General features: G+C 53.9%; 1 protein-coding gene across 1 annotated transcript in view; it reads left to right on the forward strand.

Moving 5' to 3' along the window:
- The window catches only part of ARHGEF10L (Rho guanine nucleotide exchange factor 10 like), a 134,280-nt gene that overhangs the window by 10,117 nt on the left and 97,845 nt on the right, over positions 1–26,318 (forward strand). The window contains 1 exon segment of the mRNA XM_032495298.1: positions 23,009–23,084. Within this exon segment, the coding sequence (XP_032351189.1) occupies positions 23,051–23,084 (34 nt within the window). The 5' untranslated portion in view covers positions 23,009–23,050.

The following is a 26,318-nucleotide window of genomic DNA, read 5'->3' on the forward strand; positions in this document are numbered from 1 at the left end:
ATGCTCTTAGGAAATGGAAGAAGATGAGTGGATTTGGATTATACAGGAGGGGATGTAGGAGTCAGTCCCATCTGATGACCTCATGTTTCTCAATGAAACCTTGACCAGAGGAGGGTGGGGTAAAGGCCCACCAAGACTGCCCACCCTGGGAGAGGTCATTCTGCCACCACTAAAGGAACTGACAGAGATGGCTGTGTCCCCACAACAATGGAGGCAGCCTCAGCCCACTTTTGTATAGAGAAAGGATCAGAGAGGTCTGTGGTTTGTCTGAGGTGGCACAGTGGGCTGAGCCTTCATTTCCTGACTCTGTGGGGCTCACATTCTGCAGGGCGCCGGGCTGCCGGGGCGTGGGGCCCTTGCTGGCAGATGTGTCAGCATTCGAGCCAATTGGGAGTGTGGTGTCAAGGGAACTCGGTCCCTGCAGCAGAAGCTTGCTGCCCTGTGCCTCCCTCCCAATTTTCTCCCGCAGAGTTCAAGTGCCAGGACCTCGCCTGTCTGTGCCAGGCACTGAGCTAAGCACCGGGAGATTAGCTTATTGCGTCCTCACCGTAAGTGAGGTGTGGGTGCTCTTATCCTCGTTCTCCGGTGGGTAGAGAGACCCCGAGATGTGACATACCACCCCGCAAGCCCGTGCCAGCTACGGGAGGGGTGAGGGTCCACACCCAGCGAGTCCGGCCTCCTCTCCCAGGACACTCACCGCAGAGGAGGATGCCAGAGCTCGTGCATTAGTTAATGTGTTTTCATTTGCCTGTCCTCACAGTTTTCTCTCAACACACATTTATTGGACTCCTACTGGAAGCCATACACAGGACTGGGAGCTCAGGATGCGTGAAATATGGTGACGCTCCTTCTGGGTGGGATGGGGAGTCGGGGCGCAGGCAGGTGACGTGGAGAGAGGGGGAGTACCTGACCCAGGCATCACATCGGGGCTCAGAGAAGCTTCTTAGGGAGTGCAGAATGGAGCAGCCCAGAGGCAGAGTCAGTTTAGGGCAGGGGGTGGTAAGCGTCCCAGGCATGTGGAAAGGCTCCGGGTGAGTGAGCGCAGAGTAGGGCCCTGCCCAGTCGGGAGGGGCTTGGTGGAGGGACACCGCTTGAGAGCTCTGGACATCTCAATAGGACCTGGCACTTTATCTTGGCCACGGGGAGCTGATCAAGTGTCTCTAACTAGGGAGGGACCTGATCAGCATGGTCAGAACTTTTTGTCTTGAGTGGAGACTGAGTTGGAGGGACCAGAGACATCAGGGAGACCCTTACGGCTGTTACAGGCTCTCTGATTCCTGCTGCTCCCCTCCTGCTCCCCAAACTTTGCTTGTTTCACACTCAGAGAGGTTAAACAACTTTCCGGAGGTCACACAGCATAACAGGGCATCCAGGCTCAGACTTGAATGAAACAGCCAGAGCCTCAAGGGTGGAAGCAGGTGGTGAGTAACTCCAGGGAGGGCTCACCGGAGGCTCCCTTAGAATGTCACCATCTGTGGGTTCCCTTGTGCCTTTAAATGTTGCCCATTTGCAGTCTCAGAGAATGGGTGGTGCCTCTGGGAGGGAGGAGCTGGGCCTGCTGGGAGCTGGGAGGTGGCCTTCCCAGGAGCCAGGGCCCTGTGTTTAAGCAGCTTCCTGGGGTATTGGCTTCCTCCCCAGTGAGTGATTGGAAAACTCTCTGGGGTTGGGCCAGGTCATGTGAGGCCAGTGAGGGAGGCGGTACCCGCTGGGGAGGGCAGCTGTATTTGACTGAAGCCGGGCAGAGGCCTCATTCTTGGGGGCTGGGAGAGATGGGGAGCAGTTCCCAGAGCCCTGCGCCTTAGGAGCCCCATCACTTTGGCAGGTGTCTTGCCTGTCTGGAGTCCTGGTTACCTCATCTGTGAGATAGGGATACTACTAAATGTGTTCCCAAGGGATTGACAGAATGCCCAGTGTTTGCTGACAGGAATCCCAACATCCCAGAGCCCAGGGCCTCTCAGGAAGAGTGCCGGCCTGGGAGCCAGGCTCCTGGGTTCCAGTCCCGCCTCTTCCTCAAGCCAGCCGGGAGGGCTTGGGCAGCATTTCATCCTGCCCCTGACTTCACCCTAAGCCTCAGTCTCCTCTTCTGCAGAGTGGCCAGGTGGAGAATCTGGGGCCTCTACCAATTCTAATAATCCACGAGTGTAAGATTGCAGGTTGCTGGGAGTCTGCAGGAGTCAGACATCTGCCGTTGTTTCCTACTTCTTGTCCTCTGTCTCCTGAGGGACAAGAGGAGACTAAATTGAGAAAACAGCTCAGGAGCCCTATAGTTAGATAGCAGTCTAGGATCTAGTTTTATGTGTGGGACATCTCAGTCTGGAGAAGGACTGTGACTTGCGCCAGGTCACAAGCCAGTGGCGGCCAACCTAGGAACAGAAGAGGGTTTGGGAAGCTGGATCCTCAGCCTCACCTCCTGGCCTCTTTCATGGGCATGACTTCCTGCCCAGGCCCTGTACCACCCGCCCTCTCTCCCTCCCATCAGAAGAACAAGAACAGAGCCACAATAGTAAATGAGAGGAATCCTCTTGCTGAGTGTAAGGACAGTGGTTGTCGTCGGCGTGGACTCTGGAGGCAGGCTGTCTTGCTCAGGTCCCACCGCCCCCGCTTTCCAGCCCTGTGACTTTGGGTGAGGCATGTAATTCCTTTTAGCTTCCAGCATTCTTCATCTGTGTCTTGATTTAGGCAGTTTCTGAAATTGCAGGACTTTTCAGTGCCTTTAACATGCTGAGTATTGTTAGTCTCCAGGAGGGAGATTTCTACTCTGATTCTTCCATGGCCTTTGACCATTGAATACCTTTTTTTTTCAGTGAATATATATTCACATATTTCAGGACATAAGTGCTCCCCCAGATATGCAGATTGAGAAACACATGTCAGTGGTTCCTTGGAACTATTTAAACATTTAAACTCAGGCCCTGTGGACTGATTGTAGGGGCTGGGGTAGCATCCCTACTGAGCTGTGACACAATCAGCCCCCTCAGCACTCTCCCTGGGATCAGCATCACCACATCCACCCAGGCTGTTTCTGCTCGTTCCGTTCTCTGATGCCCCCTTCTCCCTGGAGTACGAGTTGCTTTATCACCATACGTGGTGGAGAGGGAAGGAGCCTCCCATGATTGGAGCCAACCTGTCTTCCTGGGGCAGCAAGAGTGGCTGAGATATCCAGGGCTGGCAGCCGCTGCCCCGCTGCCTGGCTCACCTGGGAGCAGGTGCAGAGGCTGCGAGGTAGGGTGAGCCTGGGGCATGGCCACCTGGCTTAGGCAAGATGCAGGGCTCCCTAGGCCTCAGTTTCCACGTCTGTAAGGTGAGGCTAGGCTTAGTGACGTGTCAGTTCCCTTTGGGGCTGATGTTCTGAGGAATGGGCGCAGCTGGTACCTTTTGGCCTCACACCCTTGTTTGCTGGGTTTCTTAGGGTCATCCAGGATGTCCTGACAGGAACTTTTCTCTCTCAGGAGGTTAGGTGTGCATGAGGTGCTGGACACAGCAGGTGTTCTGAGCACCCGGGGAACCATGAGCCGGTGATTCTCATACATTCGTGTGTGCCAGAGTCACCCAGACAGCCTGCAAAGAATGCAGATTCTCGGGTCTCCCCAAGAGACTCTATAAGTTTGTAGGTTGGGGTTGGACCTCAGAATCCACATTTTTAAAAAGCCTCTCCATCCTTTAGGTTGTTCTGAAGTCAATGGTTTAAGGACCACACTTTGAAAAAGGCTTTTAGACTCTCTTTGAGCTAAAAAATGATGAGGAGAGTGACAACCTGTTGGGTTTGGCCATAACTCTGAGCAACCCTGTCCTGAGCTGCCCTCATTCATGGTCACAGCCCTCAGTAGCCGGCTACTCCTCTGCCCTGCAAGCAACTGTTTCCCAAACCTGGTTGATTATCAGCTCCAGGAAGCTTTGGAACAAAATACGAATTCTTGAGTCTCACCCTTAGTGATTCTAAACCAGCAGATCTTGGCTGGGACCAGAAAGCTCCATGTTTAAAAAGCTCTCTAGGTCTTTTGTTCATTTGTTTCTCGTTCATTCAGCAAATATTTATTGAGACTTGTGATGGTCTAGGTGCAGGGGAAGGTGCTGAGAACATAATTTTTAGGCCAGACACAGTCCTGGACATTGTGTCACGTGTGCTACAGCCTGGTGAAGGAGACAGACAGCGTCACGTAGGGATGCTCAGCCAGGGTGGGGAGGCGCGTGTCTAGAAATTGGTTGGGTCAAACTAAATACCTGGGGCGAAGCTGGGATCCTGGGTAGCTGAGCTCCAGTAAATTCCAGATTGAAGTAGAACCCTGAGCCCAGTGGCCTCTGGTCACTGCTTATAGACTCCTGTCATTTGTTCATTCACTTATTCATCCACCCACCCATCCATCCATCCATCCATCCATATATCCACTAATCCACCCATCTACCTATCCATCCATTGATCCATCCACTCACCCACCTACCCATCCACCCATCACTCTTGAATCTCTGCCGTGTGCTGAAGACTGCACTGGGTACTGGAGAGACAGAGATGAAAAGCATTGTCCCTGCCCTCAAGGAACTCATAGTCTGATGCGGGAGTCAGAAAACAAAGCAAATGATTCCAGTCCAGAGTGTTAGTTGCTCGGAGGGGCAAGTGGCAGCCTCTCCCAGTGGGCTTCATCATGCAAGATTTCCCTGAAGTCGGCTTGTATGAAGCTCAAAATGTAGGTAGGGCCCGGCTTCCAGGCCAAGGAAGGGTCTTGTCCTGGGCAAGGCAGGTCATTGTGGCTGGGGCAGGTTGGGGAGCCTCTTCTGCTCCTGAAGCTCAGGTTTCCTCGGCTGGAAGGTGGAGAATGGAGGGGCCCCAGCTCTCACCTTCCTCAGCTTCCCCAGCCTTCAGCTCTCTTTGTGCGGATCAGAGCCATTGCGTCTCTGGAACCTCATTGAGCCCATGGCTCCTTTCCAATAGTGGGTCTCTCCTGCAACCCAAGGGCTCTGCCTCCATCGGTGGGTGAGGAGGAGAGGGTGGGGGGGCAGGGGGTGTGCCAAGATGCAGGGGTGGCTAAGACCTTTGGCCTCGGGAATCGGCCTAGTTTTGACTCTCACTTCTGACTCTTGTCAGCTATGTGTCCTGAGGCAAGTGTCTCAGCCTCCCTGTGTTTCAGTTCAAATGGAATAATACCAGCTTCTCCCTCATCTTCTTGGACCGATTAAAAGAGTTGTCGAGGGTAAAGCACTCAGAGCAGTGCCTGGCACCCGGGAAGCACCTGATAAACGTTAGCTGAAATGTGGTGCTTTGGTGGCAGCTGTGCTGGGGTGATTGGAGCCAGAAGACCTGGTTGGGATCCCACCTCTACCTTTGACCTTGGCAGGCTGACTCAGGCTCCAAGCTCGGGTTTCTCATCTGTGCAATGGGGATTGATGCCCCGAAGGGTTGCTGGGAGGAGCACTGAATCTGGTGGTCCCTTCTCTGCACTGGCCTTATTACTGAAATCCGAAAACGTGGGTCTTAACAGGTGGAGTGAAATCTTCATCTGGTAAGAGTGGTGTGGATGGTCACCTCCACAGCCCACAGAATCTGGGGCCTCATGTCTGTATGGCTGCTCCTCTTAGTCCCAGCCTCCCCCTTCACATGCCCTCACTGGTTTCCGAGATCCTGTGGAAATGGATCATCATATGACAGGGGCTGGGGTCTTCAGAGCAGGGTGCTGTGGCGGGGTGGGTTGCATAAGGGCACAGGGAAAGGACTGTCCTTCCCCAGCCAGTCTGGTTGTGTGCCCTGGAGAGACCAGAGTTCCTGACACCTGTCCTGGACCCAGCACCCTACCTCTCCCACCTCATGTCCCTGCTTGGTTTGAATTCTCAGGGCTGAGTGACTCAGGCATGCCTGATGCCCCAGAAGATTGGGGTCACAAGCAGATAAATATTAACCCCAGATATCTAGCTCCAAATGTAAACCGGTTTGGGCTGGCTGCCTGGGGGACTGCCAGGTTCTGAGCCTCCCGGCCCAGCTGATGGCCAGGATAGGCGAGTGCCTTCCAGGGGAAGAAAAGGCACCCGATTTGTTCCATGTGACTGCATTTATTTGCCATTACCGTCTGGGGTTCGGGGGCTGCTGTGTCTATTTCACAGTGAGGAGGAAACCGAGGCAGAGAGGGCAGGAGGTTGGCTCAGGTTTACACAGCTAATGACGTGGACCTGGGGTTGGACCCAGGAGGGTTTCCCTGCAAAGCCCAGGCTTTCCCCGCCCCAGGCCCCCAGGCCCCCCGCAGTCTTCTCGCTGCTGGAAGGGCCATGCTAGGATGCTGTGTGGGCACTGATGTGGAGGTTTGCTCTCTGGCTCCTCTGAGCCTGGGCCTCAGATTCCCCTTTTGCAAAGTGGGGACAGGCTGGCAGGCAGGACCCAGCCCAGGCCATCTGTGCAGTGATGCCGTGGGCAGCATCACGGGGAGCTCTTCCTGTTTGCAATGTACAAAATTCTCCTGGGACCTGGGCGGGGGTTGGGAAATAACCATCTGGCCAACCAAACAAGCCTCTTGAATATCATGTATGAGGCACCCGGGGGACACCCAGGGCCCAGCCACAGATCCATCCTCTGGGAGCTGACCCACGAGCAGGAAGAGAACACAGATTTGGAGCTTCAGGACTGGGTTTGAATCCTGGGTCTTATTAGCTGTGTGATCCTGGGCAGGTGCTTTCGTTGGGCTCAGGCTTGGTAGCTCCCTCATTGGGCCGTCGTGAGGAGGAAGTCAGATGGTGTTTACAAAACTAGTATAAAGTTGACTTCCTTCTCAGGCCTTCAGGTGATAGTCTTCTAAGGCTGAAAGTGACCAGCAGGTCTGTAAGGTGAGTGAAGTCTGCTGCCCCAGGGATGCCAGCCGCCCAGGAGTACCATAGGGTGGTTCTGCAGGCAGCTGGAGGTGGGGCAGAATGGGGCCTTCCTACCCACAATGGAGCGGGTAGGAAGTGGGGCTGAACTTTGTCGGGGAGAGAGGGAGATGCTGGCTTTTACATGGCCCCATCCACCGACCTCCAGTCCTGTAGGCAGCGGCAGCCCCGGCGTGGCCCTTGGCCGTTTTCACAGACCGGGAAAACCAGAACCCTGGGAGAGGTAGTGACTTGTCCAGTGCTGGTAGGAGTTGGTGGCAGAGCCAGCCTGACCTCCAGCCCCAGGCCCACGCTGTCCTGATGCTGCTCTGTCAGCCACCTGGGGTAGGGCCCTGGGGCTGTGGGCCTCCCTGGCCTCTCTGCCTGCGCGGAGACAGCTATGCACGGAATATTCTGGGGCACATGACTCACAGGCTGGCCCTTCTTTCACCAGGGTGCTTTTGGTTTTCCTGTCTTTATTTTTCCCTAATAAGGTCTCAGGCGGCGCTTACCTCTCCTTTCTTGGGGCTTAGAAGGACGATGTTTTTTGCCCCAGGAAGCATGTCCTGGGAGCGCTGCCGTTAGATGGCTGCTGGACTGCAGGTGCTCAAAGGTGGGAAAGTTTAAAGGGAGGCCAAGTGGGGACATCGGAGCTGCGCAGACCTGGGTCTGCAGCTCACTGCCCACGCTCCAGCCATGTGACCTCGGGCAAGTCGCTTTGCTTCTCTGAGCCTCAGTTTTCTGACTCAGTTCAGTGCAACCCACATTTATTGAACACCTGTTAGATGCCAGGGGCGGTGCTGGATGTTTCGGGGAGAGCAGCGAACAGATTCAGCTGCTGTCCTCCAGGAGCCTGGAGAGTGAGCGGGGAGTCACACGGGGGCCTGGCTGTCCACCCCGAAGCATTGGGATCTTGTGAAATAACACGTGAGGCACCACACATGGCTCCTGGTTTTACTAGAAGCTCAGAGTATCGTTGTGAGCCTCGGTTTGGTTCCCAGCTGGTGAGAGCAGTAGCTGGGATTTCATGTGAATTACCATCGCTTTGATTTCACGCTTACTAGCAGGAAAGCACAGAACCTACTTCCGGAGGGACGACCTTGATCTTCCGTGCACACTGGTGATTTGAGTTAGTGTCAGCTGAGGCTGTCAGCTGAAGCTGCCATGTTTCCATGTGCCCCCTGACCTTGGCAAGGAGGGAACTGCAACCTAGGTGATGTTCCAGTCCACCCCCTGGCACGGAGTGGGCACCAAGAAGCATTTGTTGAACTAATAAGAGGGGCAGTGGCAGTCTGGAACAACGTCCTGGTGACGGTGTGATTGACACGGGGAAGGAGGGAAGGCTTATGGGTGTCCTGTGCAGGAGGGAGGAGCCTTGTTCTGAGAAACTCCAGAGGATGAAATGAGGGCAGGTTTAGACCTTTCTAACGTGGGAAAGTGAGTCTTCTGCCAAAGGAGGAATTCAAATATGTGAACGTGATGTGGGACATGACTCAGGCTTGGGTGGAGGCGGGGCATTTATGGAGTCACCACTCTGTGCCAGTCACAAGGCTGGGCTCAGTAAGCTCCTTCGGGCCGGGAGGCTTTTCCTTTTTTGTTCTCTGATGTATCCCAAGCACCGAGAACAGTGCTTGGTTCACAGGGGTGCTTACTAAACATGGGTTGAATGAATGAATAAATGAAGTACTTAATTGGGTTCCAGAAGTATCATTATACCCAGTTTGCAGATGAATAAACTGAGGCTCATGGAGGTCAAGTCACACATTTGCTAGATTGTGGGGTCAGGAGTTGGAGTCAGGGCTGCCTGATTTCATACCTGATGCTCTGACCCACCCATCTGCTGGGCTCCTCAAGAAGTTCAGCCTCTCAAAGATTCCCCTCTTCTGAGAGTGACCATTTGTGGGAAAATACAAATGGCTTGGCTCAAACAGTGGCAGGGCCGGTTCTGCGAATCACAGTAGATACCCTGGCTGTTAGCTCCTGCTCTGATCGGCGGGTGCCCTTTTATTTTTATTTATTTATTTTTAATGGAGGTACTGTGGGTGGAAGCCAGGACCTCGTGCATGCTAAGCATGTGCTCTACCACTGAGCTATACCCTCCTCCCTGTCCCCAGTGTGTGTCCTCTTAAGGAGCCAGGTTAAGAGGGGACTTGATAGTGCCAGCCCTACGGAGGTTCTTCTGGGATTGATCTGCCATCATGGTCTTCTCAGCCATGGCAGGGGGGAGGGTGCTGGCTCAGGCAGTGTCTGGCACACATCTGGCACAGTGGGGCCTGAATCTCGGGCAGATCCTGCCTGGGGGTCTGCTGCAGGGTGGTGGCTGGGTTGGCATGGGTGAATCCTCCGTGTTCACAGGGATATGTACCTGTTCTCAGCTCCTAGGTGGTTCCGGATGAGACTGGCCAGAGACGTGTAATATGTGTGCATTCAGCTGCCCCAGGAGGGGCTGCTGGTTGAGTCTTTGTTGGGGGCAGTGCAACTCGAACCTTCGCTGGGGGCCCTGGGCCAGAGCACTTTGCTGGTCCCCTAAGTTCTCCTCCTGATGTGCTGCCCCTCAGGGGCCCTGTCCCATCAGCTCCCCATGAGTAGGGCCCTCATGGTCCCATCTGCTCACCTGAGCGTTTCCCAGGCAGCCCAGGAGCCCAGCAGATGCGTAACTGGCTAGTGGCTGAGGTCTGAAGGTGCAAATCCCATAGGGGTTCAAGACACAGCCCTGCAGCCAGCTGGCCTGGGATCAAATCCCAGTTTCCCCATGTATTGACTGTGTGACCCTGAGCAATTTTCTTACCCTCTCTGTACTTCTGTTTCCTAATCTGTAAAATGGGGATGATAGTAGTTCCGCTCTCAGAGGGTTGTTGTAAAGGTTAAAGTAATTGTAGGAGTACAGGGCTTGGAATGGCTCTGGGCATTTAATTAAGCAGTTAATAAATGTTAGGCCTTGTGACGCACTCTCTCCTTGGGGGCACTGGGCAACCCGCGGAGCTGTTGCCTTTTTTCTGTGCCCAATGCCAGGCCCTAGATACCACCCACTCAGTACTGCTTTCATGGATGAGTGAGTACTTGGGCCAGGTCACCAGGGAGATATGAGAAATGGCAGCGTAGGGACCCCTGACTCCCATCGGAAGCCCCCTTTCTCCCTTCCTCCCTCCCTCCCTCTCTCCTGCTCATGTGTTCTCATTGCTACCGTGCCCCAGGCCTTGCAACGATGAACAATTCATGCTTTTGCTCACTGTGTCAAGGAGCATTAGCTGACGCTCCCCCCATCTAAGTTCAGGGCCACCCGCAGGAGTTCCCACGGGCCTCCAGGTCTCCCCCACAGAAGCACTGCCTGCTGTTTACTGTAGGTCCCCATTCAGTTCACCTTCCCCTGCTGGACTGTGGCTGTGTCTGTCTCTCTTAGCCCTGCGCCAGCCCAGCGGGCCCAGCCTGGTGCCCAGCACGCTGGAGATGCCTGATGGATAAGTGTTGAGGGTTGAGCCGCGCACGAGGCTCGGGGATCAGAGTGGAGCCGGGACAGCCCTGGCCCTGGAGAGCTCACGATCTGGTTGTTTATTCATGAACTGAGAGACAGCGGCTGGATGCCAGGAACGGTGCCTGGTGCTGAGGACACGAGAGGCAGAAGACGTGGTCCCCGCTCTGAAGAGGTTACAGTCTGCCCTGTCTCCCTCCTTCCTGCCCTCGCCCCCACTTCCTGTATTCCAGATGCTACCCCAGGTGTGGAGGCACACGGTGTGGTGGAGGCACACGGGGAAGCAGGTTGTGATCTCTGTCCCCAGTCTAGTGGGGAGATCCGCGGAAACAAGTAGCCAGAGCATAATGCACTTTCTTTAGAGACTTGTAGCCTGGTATTTATCTGCCATGGAGACCAGTGGCAACAACTTTGGTCTTTGTATCCCTGTGACTAATAACAGTAACACTACCCTGCATCAACAAGCCAGTGCCTGCTCTGGATCCTCAAAGGAGTCGACCAGATGCCCCAAGAACAGAGGTTTTTCCACTTTGGCACAGTCGGCCCTTGAGCCGGATAGTTCTCTGTTGTGGGGCTGTACTGTGCACTGTAGCATGTGCGTAGCATCCCTGGCCTTCACCCCCTACATGCCACTAACATCCCCCTCTCCCCCAGTTGTGACAACCAAAATGTCTCCAGACGTTGCCAAATGTCCCCAGGGGGACAAAGTCACCCCCGATTGAGAACCACTGCCTTAGATGGATCAGTAAAACCGTAATTGTGTAAATCAAGATGGAATGGAAAATTTGGAATCCAATACTCCCTCCAAAAAAAGCAAAAGAGGAAAAAAGTGCCCACAACATCCTGTCTGCCTTGGGTGCCTGCGGAATCTGGTTTGGCATAAAATGCAAATGTCCATTGGGAGGTGGGAGGGCCCTTGGAGGCCGGAGCAGTTGTGTGCCTTGGCCCAGGCCTCGCAGAGCCAGAGCCTCTGGCAAAATTAATGGGGCCATCGCCAGGTCTTATGTCCCCTCGCTCTGTGTGGTTACAATGGAGGGCAGGTCATCTAATGAGTACGTGGAGCACACGGGACCAGCATTGGTCCTGGGAGAGTTGGCTTGGAACATTTGTCCGCCTCAGTCTCAGTTAAGCCCTGGTGTCCTCCCTCACCTCATAGTGTGTGTCCTGGTTTGTAACGATGTATGGACTTGTGTAATTGTTTAGCGTCTGCCTCCCTGGGGCACTGTGGACTTCAGGAGGGCAGGAACCAAGTCTCCAGAACCTTGCATGGTACTTGGCATACAGTCATGCTCAATAAATATTTGTGGAACAATTAAGGGCTGTTGTTGGATGGATCCAGAGAGATAAAGACTGGCTTTTCTGCCCTCCCCTTGAGTGCTGTTAAGTCCCCAGAATGAGGCAGGGGGGCCTGGAGACCTCAGTTCTGACATTCATGGCACATGTGTGGAGGATGTGACCTTTATCTCTCACTTCCTGGTTTGCACCGTAAGGTGAAAGGAGATGGTGTCTCCGTCCTCAGACCAAGACCTTGGCCACAGGACAGACGTCAGATGAACCTGGGAAAGGCTCAGCCATGGCAGGGACTGTGCGGTGGTCCGTGCGTGCACCTGCCCCTCCGTCTAGCATTTTTAAGCACATGTTCGGTGTGCTGGCTGCTGGCAGGAAAGAGAGCCCTGGATTCTGCCTTCCCAGGCCTGTCTCTTTCCACAGGTCACTGGACGATGCTCCTGATGCGGTGTCAAGTGACAGTCGGGGGCAGGCTGGGGGTCCCTGTAAGTTTGCTGCCTGGAGAGGGGTCTCTGACCCTGAACTTAGCTGAGTACATTTGAGTTCAAGCAAGGAAATGGAGCATCCTGATATTTGCAACTCCCCCTAGGGCTGATTCTCCAGCCAGGGTGCTTTACGTAAGGGCCATATCTGCAGCCAGCTGCGAGGCCCCACCTCTGCCTGACCGCACGAATTCAGGCAACTGGAACATCTCCCTGGCACCAGGCGCTGAGTTTGGTCATTGACGCTGCGTTTCATACCAATTAAGAGAGCTCAGCATCACTGCCTCTTCCTGGGGTCCTCCCCTTTTCTGACTGTGACTCCTTCCCTGGAATCTTGACTTTAAAAGGGGCAGGAGGCCAGTGGAGGCTTTGGGGATCTCACATAGCTGAGTGTTAGCTTCAGGGCCAGGCCAGGCTGGTGGCTGTCCCAGAGCGCGGCAGTGGGCAGCCCTACCCCTGAGTGGGGGGCACTGTATGGTCAGGTGCTGCAGGAGAGGCTGTCCCCCTCTAACCTGGCTTTCACTGACCCAGAAAGGCTCCAGAGGGCAGTGATGGGGAGGGCTCTGAGACTGCTCAGCTCTACCTGGGACACCCCCCACCCCTCTTGTAGGCGGAGCTGCTGTTCAGTTAGAAGGAGATGGTCATTCACTCATTCGTTCATTCATTAAACAAACATTTATTGAGCACCTACTGTGTTTCAGGTTCTCAGGGAGGCATTTTATGTAAATTATGATCTTATTTAATGCTTATAACAACCCTATACATTGGGAATTCTTAAGAGTTTTCCTACGAAGGAGAGAACCAGGGATCAGAACAGTGAAATAACACCTTTGTGTCCCAGTGAGTAAGTGGAGAGCTGGAACCCAACCAGGTTTGATGGCAGAGCTTACTCTCCTAACAACCAAACCTGGGGCACGATGGTGGCAAAAATGGGGTACCCGAGGGACACACCCCACAGGATCAGAGACTGCTTCAGAGTGGGGGCACCCTGAGTGCTGTGGGCCCCCCATTTTCCGCTGGGCAGCTGGGTGTAGGCAGAGGTGGGCTCATAGCTCACAGCTCCTGGTGAGGTTTCAGTGCCAAGGGCAGAAGGACTGTGAGGAGGGAGGGTAGGAATTCTCTGTAGAACCTGCCTGTGGGCGGCATCCAGTTCCCCGGTCCCTCATGAGTCCAATTACAGGGTTGATGAGCACCGGTTCAGCTCTTGCCAAAACTGATAATAAAAGAGGACTGGTTCCCTGTGGGGTCATAGTCCAGGATCTGACTCCACCCAGAACAGCAGGATTCAGGGCAAATCTATTTCATGGTTGGAACCTCTACTCTCTCCCCACAGCCCCTCCAGCCCACTCTCCTCTGCCCGCTTCCCAGAACCCAAGGCAGCATCTTCTCAGAGGTGTGAGGTTAATTGCAAGAGAACGGGCTGGATCCCTTGGCCTGTAGAGGGAGAGGCAGTCAGGTACAGGGGAGACTGGACCGACCTCTCCACCTGGGGCTTACTCATGGATCTGCCCTTGATAAACTTCTGGACTGTGGACAAATCTGTCTACCTCTCTGAGCCTCAGTTTCCTCCTTTGTAAATTGGATGCCCCACCCCTTTGTCCCCCTTTGGAGGACAGGCATTTCTGTCCCTCCCTGGCAGGTGCTGAGGACGGGGAGCAGCTGGAATGACACGTCTTCCCTGGGCGAGGGTGCCACGTTGTTAAGGGGGTGGTTTGATCTTAAGTACTAGGCCTCGGGGCTGAGGCCTCTGGGTCCCCAAGGGCTCCACGCAGGGCTTGCGTTTCAGGAGACCTCAGATGCTGCCCAGCCAGCTTGCCCAGCCAGCTTGCCCAGCCTTAGCTGAGTGGGCTGAGCTATTTTTAGCTTGAGTTTTGCAAAGGTTATTTCTTTCTGCCCAGATCTCTCTTGTGGGACCCAGTGGATGGCCCCCTCCCTGACAGAGGCAGAGCTTCAGCCAGAAGAAGAGACTGGAGCCAGACTGAACCCTTGTGGGCTTTGAAAGGGAAGCCGTCTCCACTCTCTGTGGCCTGCCAGCTAGGGGTTCCTTCCCTGGAAATGTGGGTGTGTGCCAAGGTCCCTCACCTGCCCGAGCAGGAGAGACAGTGGTGCACCTGCCTGCCAGAGTGGCCAAGTGTGGCAGCCGCTGGGGCTTTGGGGTCTTGTCCCCTCTCCTGGACACATGCTTCTGACTCGCCAGAGCAAGAATGTGGTCTTTTGGGGAGCGAGCTTGTGAAATAGTCCAAGTCCTTCCTCCCACCGTGCCCTGCCCCTCTTCTGATCACACCCTGGCAGGGGCCCCAGACCTCCTCCCAAACTGGTTTGGGGGAACCGCCTCTTGGACCGCTCGGCAGTGACTCTGTGAAGTGCTTCTGGGAGGAGCCGTCCTGGATGCAGGCTGACTTCAGACAGTAGGAGGCACAGCCCCAGGACTGAGGGACACCCCACCCGGGCCCTAGCCGCCTTCTCCCCTCCGCTGATGGTGGGGGTGGGACTGACCCTGGGGCTGTTGTGAACTAGCATCTCTTCGTTCATTCAGCACGTGTGTGTTGAGGTCTGCTGTGTGCCAGGCACTGTTCCATGGCTGTGGATGGAGCAATAAACTTAAGTGACAATGTCTACATTCTGATAGGAGGAAACCGGTATAAACAACTAAAATATACAGATGCCCACGGGTGTTAAATGCTACGAGGACAGGGAAAACAGGATCAGCAGGAGAGTGATGGTGATACGTGTGTGTTGTTCTGAAGAGGGTGGTTGGAAAAGGCCTCTCTGACATAGTGACCTCTGAGCAGAGCCCTGAAGGAGGCGAGGGAGCCATCTATATGTGTATCTGGGGGAAGATTATTCCAGGTGGCGGAAACAGCAAGTGCAAAGGCCCTGAGGTAGGGCATTTGAGGAACTGCATGGTGGGTGGTAGTTGTGACTAGAGTAGAAAAGCTGTGGGGAGAGAGGTGGGATCTGAAGTCAGGGAGGTCGTGAGGGGACCGCATCTTGTAGGGCCGTGTAGGCAAAGGTGAGGCCCCTGGTTTCCACTGTGGATGAGGTAGGTGGCACAGTCCTTGCTGTCCTTTTCTGGTTTCTGGGTGTGTGTGCAGTGGGGCCCCATCGCGTGGGCCACCCAGGATGCGGCTGATAATATGGGACCCTCCGACTGGCATTTTTTTGCCTGACCCTTCAGCCTGGGGCCTCCTGCCTGGACTGGATCGCTGGGGACAAAGGGGTTAATGTGCCTGGGGACTTGAAGGAGGAGGAGGAGGGGCTGGGGGCTGTTCTGGCAGCACCCCCTTCCCCCGGGGTCCAGCAGCTTCTCCAGGCTGGCTCTGGTTTCCTAGCAACAGCCCCCAGGGGTCCCTTCTGCCAGGAGCGGGTGGGCTCCTCTGCCCAGAGGCCTCCTTTGGGGTTGGGGGTGGGGATCCTCTCCTGACCTGTTCTGCCAGGGATCATTGACCAAGGGCTTACCTAAGGGGTCAGTGGGGGTCTCGAGAGGGGACGCCTACTCTAGGCAGGGACAGAGCTGCCATTGTCTGAGGCTTCAGCCATCGGCCAGCCTCACCCCTGCCCGCAGCAGGAGGGCCCTCCTCTCAGAGCCTCCCTCCCCCTTCCCACCTCAGGAAGCTCACTGAGTGGCCTGGCGCCTAGTGGGCAGTGAGAGGAGCTGGCCCTGTTGTCTGTCGGGCTCCCTCTGGCCTGGGAGGCTGCTCCCCCCACTCACCTGTGCGCTCACCCACCACTTCTTTACCCAGGTGCTGGCACCCTGTGAGGACCAGCCTGAGGGTCCCTCCTGGCTGTCCCAGCTCACAGCCTAGGGACCCTGCTCAGCAGCTGCGTGGCCTTGGGAACGTCCCTCAGTCTTCCAAGCCTCGTGGTCCTCATCTGCTGTGGGAATTAGACAAGCAGTGACAAATACTCGGCGGGGGGTTTGGTGCCTGGCAGCGCTTAGAAGATGCCAGCTGTTATCATTTCAGTGACATTAATCTTGTGATCTCAAGGATGATGAGGGTCACGAAGGTCAGGGCTGGTATTCAGGTGGATGGTCAGCCCAGACTTAGTTGAGCAGTCTGTAGAATGGAGCAACACTGTCCTCAAGGAATGGCAGGAGCTCTGGGAAGGGAACTAACATTTATTAAGAACCCAGTGGCATTGTCAGACCTCATTCCACTAACGTCTGCATCTGACCGATGAGGACAGGAAGCACAGAGACAGTGAGTAACTTCCTGAGGTCTCGCCACTGGAGAGCGGCAGATGGAGCATGTAAAGCTGGTCTCTCCAGCCCCAGGCTGAGCCCTGTCCAGGCATTTCGCCTCTCTCTTTCCAGAACTCTCAGTTCTGGATGTAATCCCCTTGCTATGGCTCTGCCTGTGTCTTTTTGCCTAAGGAGCCCCTGGAGCCATCCCCCTCCAGAGTCAGCAGCAGGGGGCCCTGTGCACTAAGGGACTCAGGGCAGAGCTGCCACCCTGCACACAGGGGCTGCAGGTCCCTCTTCTTGGCCAGACTCTCCATCCAGCTTGCAGCTCCTCCTCTTCCTCCTGGTCCTGGTCTTTCTGGGCAGGGCAGAGGATACCTGGGGGGCTAAGGTTCCCAACTGGGCCCGTGCCCCTCCTTCCCCTGGATTGGAAGCCCCGTACCCGCAGCCACCCCAGGCCCAGGGACACCCCAGCCTCAGAGGTTCCTCAGTGAGTGGATCCTAAGCAGATGAAGTTTTCAGGCTCTTGGGGTCTCAGCCTCTGGGCTTAATTTGGTGGAGCCCAGCAGCTGTGGTCTGGCCTGTGAGCTAGTGCTCCAGACACAGACGGAAAGCTCAGTCTAGGGAGGGAGACAGTTCTCATAGGCGCTGTGGGTGTCCCTGCATCACCTGTGTCTTTGAAAATAGACTTTCTCCAGCTGCACCCATGAGCTGCTGAATCAGAATCGTGGACCTGGGACTTATGTATTTTTTAAACCAGGCTTGGCAACCATTGCATGAGATGGGTCTAGGGAGGCCTCACAGAGAAGAGGGGTCTGGGTTTTGAGGGTTGAGTAGGAGTTTGCTTGCTGGTTCTAAGAGAGAGAGAGAGAATTCTCGGCGGAGGGAACAAACAGCCTGAGCAAAGGCCCAGAGATACAGAGTAGATCTGCGCAGTGATGGGCCTGAAGCCCTTCGTGAGGGCTGGAGCAGTCAGGCCAGGCGGGGGAGCTGCTGAGACCAGAAGCCGATGGGGAGGTGGAGGGTTGAGTCAGTGAGGGCCTTGCTTAGGCCCTGCACTTCATTCCCAAGGTGGCGAGGAAGCGTCCGAAGGTGTGCGTTGTGGAAGAGTCACTGCAGCAGCAGAGGTGGGGATGGGTTGACCAGGCACACGTCTGACAAGGGCTGAGAGTGAGAGAGGCCTCTCGGAGGGTATCGATCGTTCCACGAGGATCTTGGGTCCTGACCAGCCCACACCTCTGGGTTGCCCCCATCCCGTACTTTTTTCCTGGCTTGCAGGAGACGGACATGGTGCCTCTGAGGTCTGAGTCGGAGTTGGATGCCTGGACCAGAAGCTGTTCCTTGTTTTCCTCTGTGCAGGATGGGGCGGCATTTATGCTTCCTCTAGCCAGGCTGCCCGACTTGAGTGGGCCAGCACTTGTGCTCCCCCACCTTCTGGGACCGCCTGCCTGCCTGGACCCCTGCCCACCCTCCCCTCCCCAGCCTTCCCTGTCCTCAGACTCCTAGCCTGCCTTGGGCAGCTTCCCTGACTTTCAGGAGCCTTCCCAGTATATTTCTCCAGGTCTCATTCCGGGGGAATTGATGGGACCACTCAACTAAGTGGGAGGTGGGAGGTGGGAGGTGGCCCAGGAAGGAGTGCGCCTCGTGGCCAGGTGAGGCTTGCCAGCTGGAAGAGGGTTTCTTGCTGGGCCTCTGGGCTGGATGGACCTTGAACTCTAGAGGAAGGGGGAACTGATAAGCACTTGATTAAATCAGAGCCAGGAAGACACCTGCTGTGGTGAGCAGGACTGCCGATGAGGGGAGGGGAGGGAAGGGCCGATTCTGGCTGCTCTTGGGTGGTCCTGGTCACTGAACTTGACCTTCTGGGGCACACCTGGAACTGGGGACTCCCTCCCTCGCTCCTTTGCTCCTAGCCCTGTCTGATTGGGTTTGAGACGCACAGCTTCCTGTCAGCCATTCTCTGCCGTGTAGTGGGAAGAGCACTGTTCAGGGGTTCTGCCTGCCGCCCAGGCTTGGCGGTCATTTTTAGAGAGATGAGCCCCAAGAGAAGAAAGTCTCCCACCACCGACGTGGAGTGCTGCTAACATCGCTGTGACAACTGTGGCTGCTGCACGCTGAGATCTTGCTGTGCGGGAAGCAGCCGCATGCACCACAGCACAGGACCCCTGCGAGGCGGGCGCTGGGGAGAAGGATGTCAATAGTTACAGCGACAAGTGGCAGAGCTGGGATTTGAACTCAGATCTAGCGACAGATCCCACGCTTTCAGCCCCTGCCGTGGCGTCAAGTCCCTTCCCCTCCTTTGGACTCACTTTCCACATCCGCAAAGCAGGAGCAGCGCTGCCGTGCAGCTGCTGTCTGGTCTGACCTTTTGCTTTCGTTCTCTTTTTCAAAACGAGAACCCTTATTTCCATCTTCCCTCCTTATGCCGCCCACTGTAGAAGATCAGCAAAATTCAGAAAAATTGAAAGAAGGTCAAAAGAAAATCTCTTGCAACCCTGCCACCCAAGCAAACACTGTTCCTATTCCTCGGTGAGTTTCCTCCGGTCCTTTTCCTCTCGGCACTTTAAAAACACAGTCGGAAGTAGAGTGTAGAGAGTTCTGTGCTCAGCTGGTCCTCTCTTGGTTTTCAGTCGACTCCTCCACCAGCCAGTCTGCCTCTTTTGCCAGAGACCGCCGTGGCAGGAAGGTTCCGGAAGAGAGAGACTTATTTCTGAAGCACCACACTGCATTTCCTCTGGCTCAGACTCCCACCGTGAAAGCCTCCAGACCATGCAAGGCTCAAGGAAGACATTAAAAAAACAATAAAAAAGGAAATAGCTGAGCAACCCCACCTGTTTGCTTAGCGAGTTCATACCTATGCCCTGGCTCCTGGCTGGAGCAGCCCAGGGCATCATGTGGGCGGGTGCTGTCAGGCCCACTTTACAGAGATCTAGCCCCAAGCTCCGAGAGGCGGAGGGGAGAGGGCGAGACATAGCCCAGCCTGCAGGTGGACCAGGCTGCCCTCAGATCCCCATAGCTTGAAACCCTGGGGGTTCCTCTTTGAGCATCCACCAGGGCCTCTTACACTCCTGGGATGTGGAATCCAGACACGTGGTCCCATTTGCTGTTTCCCATTTTGGTAGTAACATGGCAAGGACCGGCATCTTGGCACTGGCCAAGCCTGCTGGGGCTTTGTGGTTGATCTCATGGATGCCCTTGGGAGTCCTGTGGGCCAGGTAGCAGGACCCCCATTTAACAGATGAGGACACTGAGGCTCGGAGATTCAGCCTGGGTCTCTGTCTCCCAAGGTGGAGCCTGGGCATTGTTTCTTGTCTTATCGCAGAAAGAATTCAGAGATGGAACGTGGACGTTAAGAAATTGAAGCAAGGATTTATTAAGGGATAGACTGCACACTGTCGAGGGGAGAGTGGGCAGGCTCAGGTGAGCAGCTGTGCTGAGTTTCTTGGCAAGTTAGCTACAGAGAGTGTAAAATGAATGGGCAGAATATTCATTGGGGAGGGAAGGGTTTGGGGTCGTATTCCCTGATTTTCATCCTAGTTCCACCTTCCTGAGGGGAGGAGGGATTTTTGTCTTTATTTAGTCTGGACTGGAAGTGTCATGGCATTGGTGCATGATGGGTACTTCTAATCTGCAAGGCTAATTTTATTGTAATGAGGGCATAATGAGCAAAAGGTTACATTCAGATACTGGAGATTCCTGCCTTTTCTCACCTTTCTTTGTCTGCCTCCAGGACATTTGTCACCCCAAAATGTGTGATCTCTTATCAGAGGGGCAGGGTCCTGCTTTACTCTGTCCACTCAAGGACCCTCATTGTTCACATGATGTATGGTTTCCTGCCCTCCCATTTTTTGCCCAATTCCTGCCATTTGGCCTGGATCTCCCATTCTCTGCTCATATCTTGTTATCTGCCTGCTCTAACAGTCATCAGAGCCTGTGCCCTGGGTGTTGACAGCTGTAGACTAGTGTGTCCCAGGGACCCTTTCAAGAGCTTTACTTGTATTAACTCTTAGTTAAAAACAAACAAACCAACCAACAAAAAACTCTGTGAGGTGGATACTTTTAAACCCCCATTTTGCAGATGAGTAAACTGAGGCCCAGAGATGGGGGTTCAGTAACTCATCCAAGGTATTATAGCTACTGAGTGGTGGGACCTAGGTGGTATCAGGTAGCCCTGAACTCTTTCCTCACTGTTGTGCCATTAGGCTCTCTAGCAGGGGCATTGGGCTGCTCTGAGCCATCCCTACTCCCTCGCTCATATCCTTCTGAGACGTGGGGCGTATGTGTACAAAACAGTGGCCACAGGCCTGTGGGTGTGCATGGGACTTGCTGACCTGTGTCCTTGCCTGGGGACCTCACTACCCCAGATTAGTCTGCAGCAGATGCCTCCCAGATTCCAGCCCTGAAGTCCAGGGAGGCCGTGTGATTAAAGGAGTGAGACTAGGGTTTGAGGTCAATGCTCCCAGGTTGAACCCTGGTGTTGTCAACTTATTCCCTTGCCTCTGTGACCTTGGGCAAATCGTTACTTCTCTAAGCCTTGGTTTCCTCATTTACTAATTAATAATAATAGTAATAATAATAATAATAATGCAAATAAAGCTTCTGACTCCTTAAGTATTCGTATCTCTCTTCCTTTCTGGGGAAAGCTTTGGGCTTGGAGGTGAGGGCAGGAATTATCCCTGAAGATGAGGAAAAACTGGAGGACATTGGACTTTCTGGCCTAAAGGGAAGGATGCTGGGTTTCTGCATGATCAGAAAATTGTGTTTAATGAGCAGGTTGCACAGAAGCCTGGGCTCGATGCCTCCCTTTTTCTTCCTGCAAAATGGGTATAAGTCTCCTTGCTCCTTCTGAAGTGTTTCTGAGTGAGCCCACAGGGAGGACGGACCTGCAGAGGAACTGCTGTGCAGCTGCTGTTTGATTTTTCAGCTTGCAAAGGGATTTGCAGACATTTTAGTTTGCTTTCCTCAACCCTTTGCTGAGAGTTTTCGGTGTGAGGCTAAAAGGCACAGACACACACTTAGTGGAGAGCAGTTTTGCATTCAGTGAAAGTGAAAAATGTAATTCTCTCAATTACCCAGCAGATCCTTGTCTAGGAATGTACCTCACAGGTTCACGCATCCATTTGCTCAAGGCCCTGTGAATGGAGGATGGTTTATAACACCAAAGCCCGGAAACAACCTCAGTGTGCTGATAGGGATGATGTCAGTTACGGTATATCCTACTCCCCAGAATATTATGCAGCCATTAAAAAGTGAGATTAATTTCTAAGTACTGTTCTGAAATTATCACAGAGATTGTTTGTTTTTGATGGACGTACTGGGGATTGAACCATGCACTCTACCACTGAGCTATTCCCACCCTGCAGACCATGGAGATTCTTAAGCAAAAAAAGGTGGTTACAGCACAGTGGGTGGAGGGTGCTTCCTCCTGTATAGAACAAGGTGGATATACAGGTATACAAGCCGGGACATACATGGCATAGTTCTGGAAAGACTGATAAGAAACCAGTAATGGTGGTCACTCTTGGGGTATTTGGGAGACTTACTTTTTGTTGTACACCCTGTGTATTGTTTGGAATTTGAGAGACAGCAGAGCACAGTGGTTACTTAATGAGCACACACTGGGGCCCATGGCCTGAGTTCATACCCTGGCTTTGCCGCTTGCTAGCTGTGTGATCTCAGGCCATTTACTTAACCACTCTGGGCCTCACTTTCTTATAATTTGGATTAATAGATGTTCATGTTTGTAAAGTACTTAGAATAGTGTCTGAGATACAGGAGGCACTGCATGGATGTTTGCTGTTATTAATTAACTGCCACTTACATGCATTCTGTTTTTATTGAGGAAGCCAGCTAATAAAAATAAAGGCTTTAGAATTGAAAAGGAAAACAGGTGCGCAGCCAGTTTGTGGTAGGGGCTGATTAGAAAGGAGGTCTCTGTGCTTTCTCTCCTTCCCAGGGAAATCTAGCAGGACCACCTCTCGCTCAGAATTGGGGTGTGAATAGGGAGTAGGGAGAACCCTTTCCCTCACTGCTTGGCAGGGGACATCTGGCAAGGTTGGTCCCAGGGCCCAGGAAGCCCAGTGGAGGCACTGGCCTCTTGGTTGCGGGAGCCTCCACTGCGAGGCCAGGAGAGGCTGCTCTGAGCATTTGGTCTTCTGCCCCCATCTCGAGCCATCTGCCTCTCTGCTGCTCTGTTCCTCCCTCACACCCACGTGCCATGGCCCGGTGGCCCCTTCCCAGCGGCCAACCTTGTGTGGGCAGCACAGGGAGAGACAAGGAGTGATTGGCCTTCAGTGGGGCTGTGGGGGCGGGGGCAGTGAGAGGGGCTGGACCTGAGGGCACCTGTGGTTGCTGGGCAACCAGGAGGAGGAAATGTCCTGGCCACGTGTGATCCAGCCTCTGGAACCCGGGGGCTGATCCTGATCCTGGCCCCTGAGGCTGGAGCTTCACCTGTGAGACTGAGGGGACCCACCTGTAATTCTCGCTGGACCCACCAGGCTCCTGAGGATCCTTGGCATTGGGCAGAGGAAGGTCCGTGGCAGCAGGGCCTTCAGGGGAGATGGGTTATAGTTCTGCAGCTGCTGGTTTTTCTCTGGGTTAATGATTTATGAGGGTGGGGGCTGGGCCCTTTCTGGAACTGTCCTGTGCTCCCAAAGTTGTGTGAGAGCTGGTGGGCAGGTCGCAAGCCAGTGACCCCTCTCTGTGGCTGGAAACTTCGGCCTTGAACACCATCTAATTAGACTTCCGGCCTTCTTTCCACAGGCGAGCAGCTGGGACGGTGCGGGTCTGAGCTGCACCTTGTCGATGGCTTCCTCCCGTCCTCCACAGGCTGCCATAGGTATGGTACCCGGGTTCCTGCTCAGCTCGCCACTGAACAGGCCGCGAACATGGGGGCTGGCAGAGGGCCACTGGCTTTGGAGCAGGCGGACCCTGGGTGTGAATCCGGCCCTGCTGGTGGTGAGCTGTGTGCCCTTGGGCAAGTGACCTCACCCTTCCTCCCCCAACTCAGGGTCCTCGTCTACAACAGGGAAATAATAATTTCCTCCTTACAGCACAGGCTCCAGGCAAGCGTTGATTCTGCAGGTGTCTCCCTAGGAGATGAGCAGAGCCACTCTGGGGACTGAGGTGGGCTTGAGGGTAAAGCTTATGAATTGAGAATAGGGAGCTGGGTCCAAGGGGAAGGGGCTGGGCTGCCCATCACCACCTGCTAAGGTGCCAAGGTCAGGTCATCTGGCAGTGATGGGGTTGCCAGAGTTAGCAAAGAATAAAAAACAAAACAAAAAACAACAACCAAAAAACCCAAAAGCCAGAAGCCAACCCTCCCCCATACTTATGCTAAAAAAAGGTCTTGTCTTTTATCTGAAATTCAATTTGATGTCCTGTATTTTTATCTGGCCACCCTAACGGTGAAGGTAGAATCGAGGCCCTGCCCTGGAGGAGCTGGACACAAGGCCGCTTCTCTCACTGGGCCCAGCTTCTCGTCCTCTTGTTCTTTCTTTTTTTTCCTTTTAAAATAACATTTATTGGTTGTCTTTACCTTGATCATGAAAGCAATATATGCTCATAGAAAAATTGAAAAATACAAATATATATAAGAAATTAAGAGTAAGCCATAATTCTGCTCCCCAAAGCTGACTACTATTAAGCTACTATTAGTTTAGTTATGGGTTCTACTTTTTATATTTAACAAGATATCGTGAAACATTCCCCTATGTCACCAAATATTATTTGAAAACATTTTTGTTTTAGTGGCTGCACAGTTTGCCATCTTTTGGATTCACCAAGATTTGTGCAGCCCTCTCATTAATGTTAACAATCAGATTATTTCTAACTTCTTCACTGTCATACATAGCATTGAAATGACTACCCTCATAGCTCAGTCTGATTATTCTCATAGAAGAGAGTCTTAGGAGTGCTGACTGCTACATTTCATCAACATTTCAGGGCTCTTTATGCACGTTGCCAAATTATACTCTGCCAGCAGTATGCAGAAATGCCCACCTCCCCAAGCCCTGGGCTCCTGGAGAGTCCGTCTAACATTTAACTTTGCTTACTGCAGTCAGGTAGAGTAATGGTGATAAACTGTACAATAGCAGAGTTATCAATAATGTGGCGGCAGGCCGCAGGAAGAAATGCCGATTATGGAAGAGAGAGTAGCGAGGAGGCAAGGGGACACGTGGTTTCGTATCTCTATTGTCCTCTTGTTCTTTTCTGGGGGCAGCAGTTAGCAGAATGGTATCGAGCAAGGGCTGTTCCTCCAGCCCAGCCCCACCACTGCCCCTGTGAGCTCAGTTGAGTGACTTGGTGTCTCTCTGGCTCAGTTTCATCACCTACAAAACATGGGGCTGATGACACGCCCTCCTGTGTTGTTGCAAGGTTTAAATACAAGCAGGGCCCTGGCGTGTGGTAGCCAATCACTCGACGTGCGGGAGCTGTTATCACTGGGTGTTGGCGGGACGGGCTTCATGCACTCTGCTCTGAGCCCGAGGAGGAGACTCTTCCCCGCTGAGCCTCTGTGTTATTCTGCCACGAGTAGGGGGCCAGCATGGTGGGCCCACCTTCTCCATAGCATAGGGTGGCCTCCTGGGTCCTGGCCTCCTGGACTCGCTGGGATTGGCTCTCCCGAGGATGAGGCGTGTCCGGGAACAGCATGTGTGCTCAGCTCCCCTGCTGCCACCTGTCTAGATGGGTGGGAACGGCTCAGTTCGGCTCTCAATTATCCAGGGATGGGCCTCCCGAGTTTTCTTTCTGATAAGGAGCCCTGTCTAATTGCCCGGGTCACCGGATCCTGGGAACGGAGCCTTGGGGATCAGGGCATTTCCTGAGTCACGGCTGTGGCTGTGGGTCCCAGGATGCCCCCAGCGCACTGCCCATGCTGTTATAGGCACCCTGCACCCTTTCTCCCACACAGCAAGGGGCCAGACAGGCAAACTGTGAGCAAAGTTATTTTATGACGAAATCAATTCGGTTCCCTTCAGCAAACATTTGACAAACATTCATTGTTCTAGGTGTATCTGATATTGCAGGCTAGTGTCATCTGGTTGAACCGGGCTCTTTGCCACTTTCTGATCCTTTGAGAGCTTCGCATCATCTTAACAAATAAATTCAAATTCCCCCAAATGCCTCGTTAGCTGTCTTTTAACTCCGTCATCCTTGCTCATGTCTTCCCTTCCACCCCGCTGCTCCTTGTTTGTACTCTGCTCCTGCTGTGGCCTCAGCCTGGAATACCTCCCCCAACCTGAGCCTGTCAGACTGGTGCTCGCCCTTGAAAGCTCTGTGTGGGGGCAGCCTTGTGCCCAAAGCCATGGCGAGGCCCCAGCGAGCATAAGCCCCATCCTGTCTTTCAGCACCAGCTCAGTCTCTTGGGTTTTATGTTTTCCTCTTGTTGTATCTGCCTGCCTTACTCCAAAGTGAGCTCCTTACCATTAAGGAACAATGTCTTCTGGTTGGACCTCCTGGCCCAGGGGTTGCTGGGAACAATTCCTTGGATGCAGGCAGGACTGTGTTGATGGATGGGCTAACTGAGGCTGTTTGAACTCTTAAAGAGAGGCGATGCAGAAGTACCCAAAGTCCCTGGACACAGCCTGAGGGGCTGGGTCGCCTGGGGCTGGGCCTGGCCTGTGAAGAGGGAAGGCCTCTCCATCTCACCCAGGGTCAGGGGCTGGGCTGTGACTCAAGGCAATAATAATAGTAATAAGGATGGAGATAATGATGATACAATGACAGTGACCATGAGTAGAGTCATCATTGTAAGGAGAGCTGACATTTAGTGAGCACAGACCTCGCACTGGGTGCTTTCATGTGTGTTAATTCACTCCATCCTCCCAACAACCTTGTGAGGTAGTTACTATTATTGTCCTCATTCTGCAGATCAGGAAATGGCAGCTTGGAGGGCTGAATTTAACTTGACACTCACACAGCCAGTCAGTGGGAAAACTGGGAGTCTGAACCCAGGTGGTCTGACTGTGGCACGGTAGTGACTCTGTTGATACTGGCCATGGGCAAAGGGAACCCTCCCTTACTGTCTGCTGCGCAGATTCAAGTGGGCAGGACCACGGGCACTAAAGCCCCC

The sequence above is a fragment of the Camelus ferus genome, chromosome 13, assembly GCF_009834535.1.
Source record: "Camelus ferus isolate YT-003-E chromosome 13, BCGSAC_Cfer_1.0, whole genome shotgun sequence".
Classification (NCBI taxonomy): Eukaryota; Metazoa; Chordata; class Mammalia; order Artiodactyla; family Camelidae; genus Camelus; species Camelus ferus.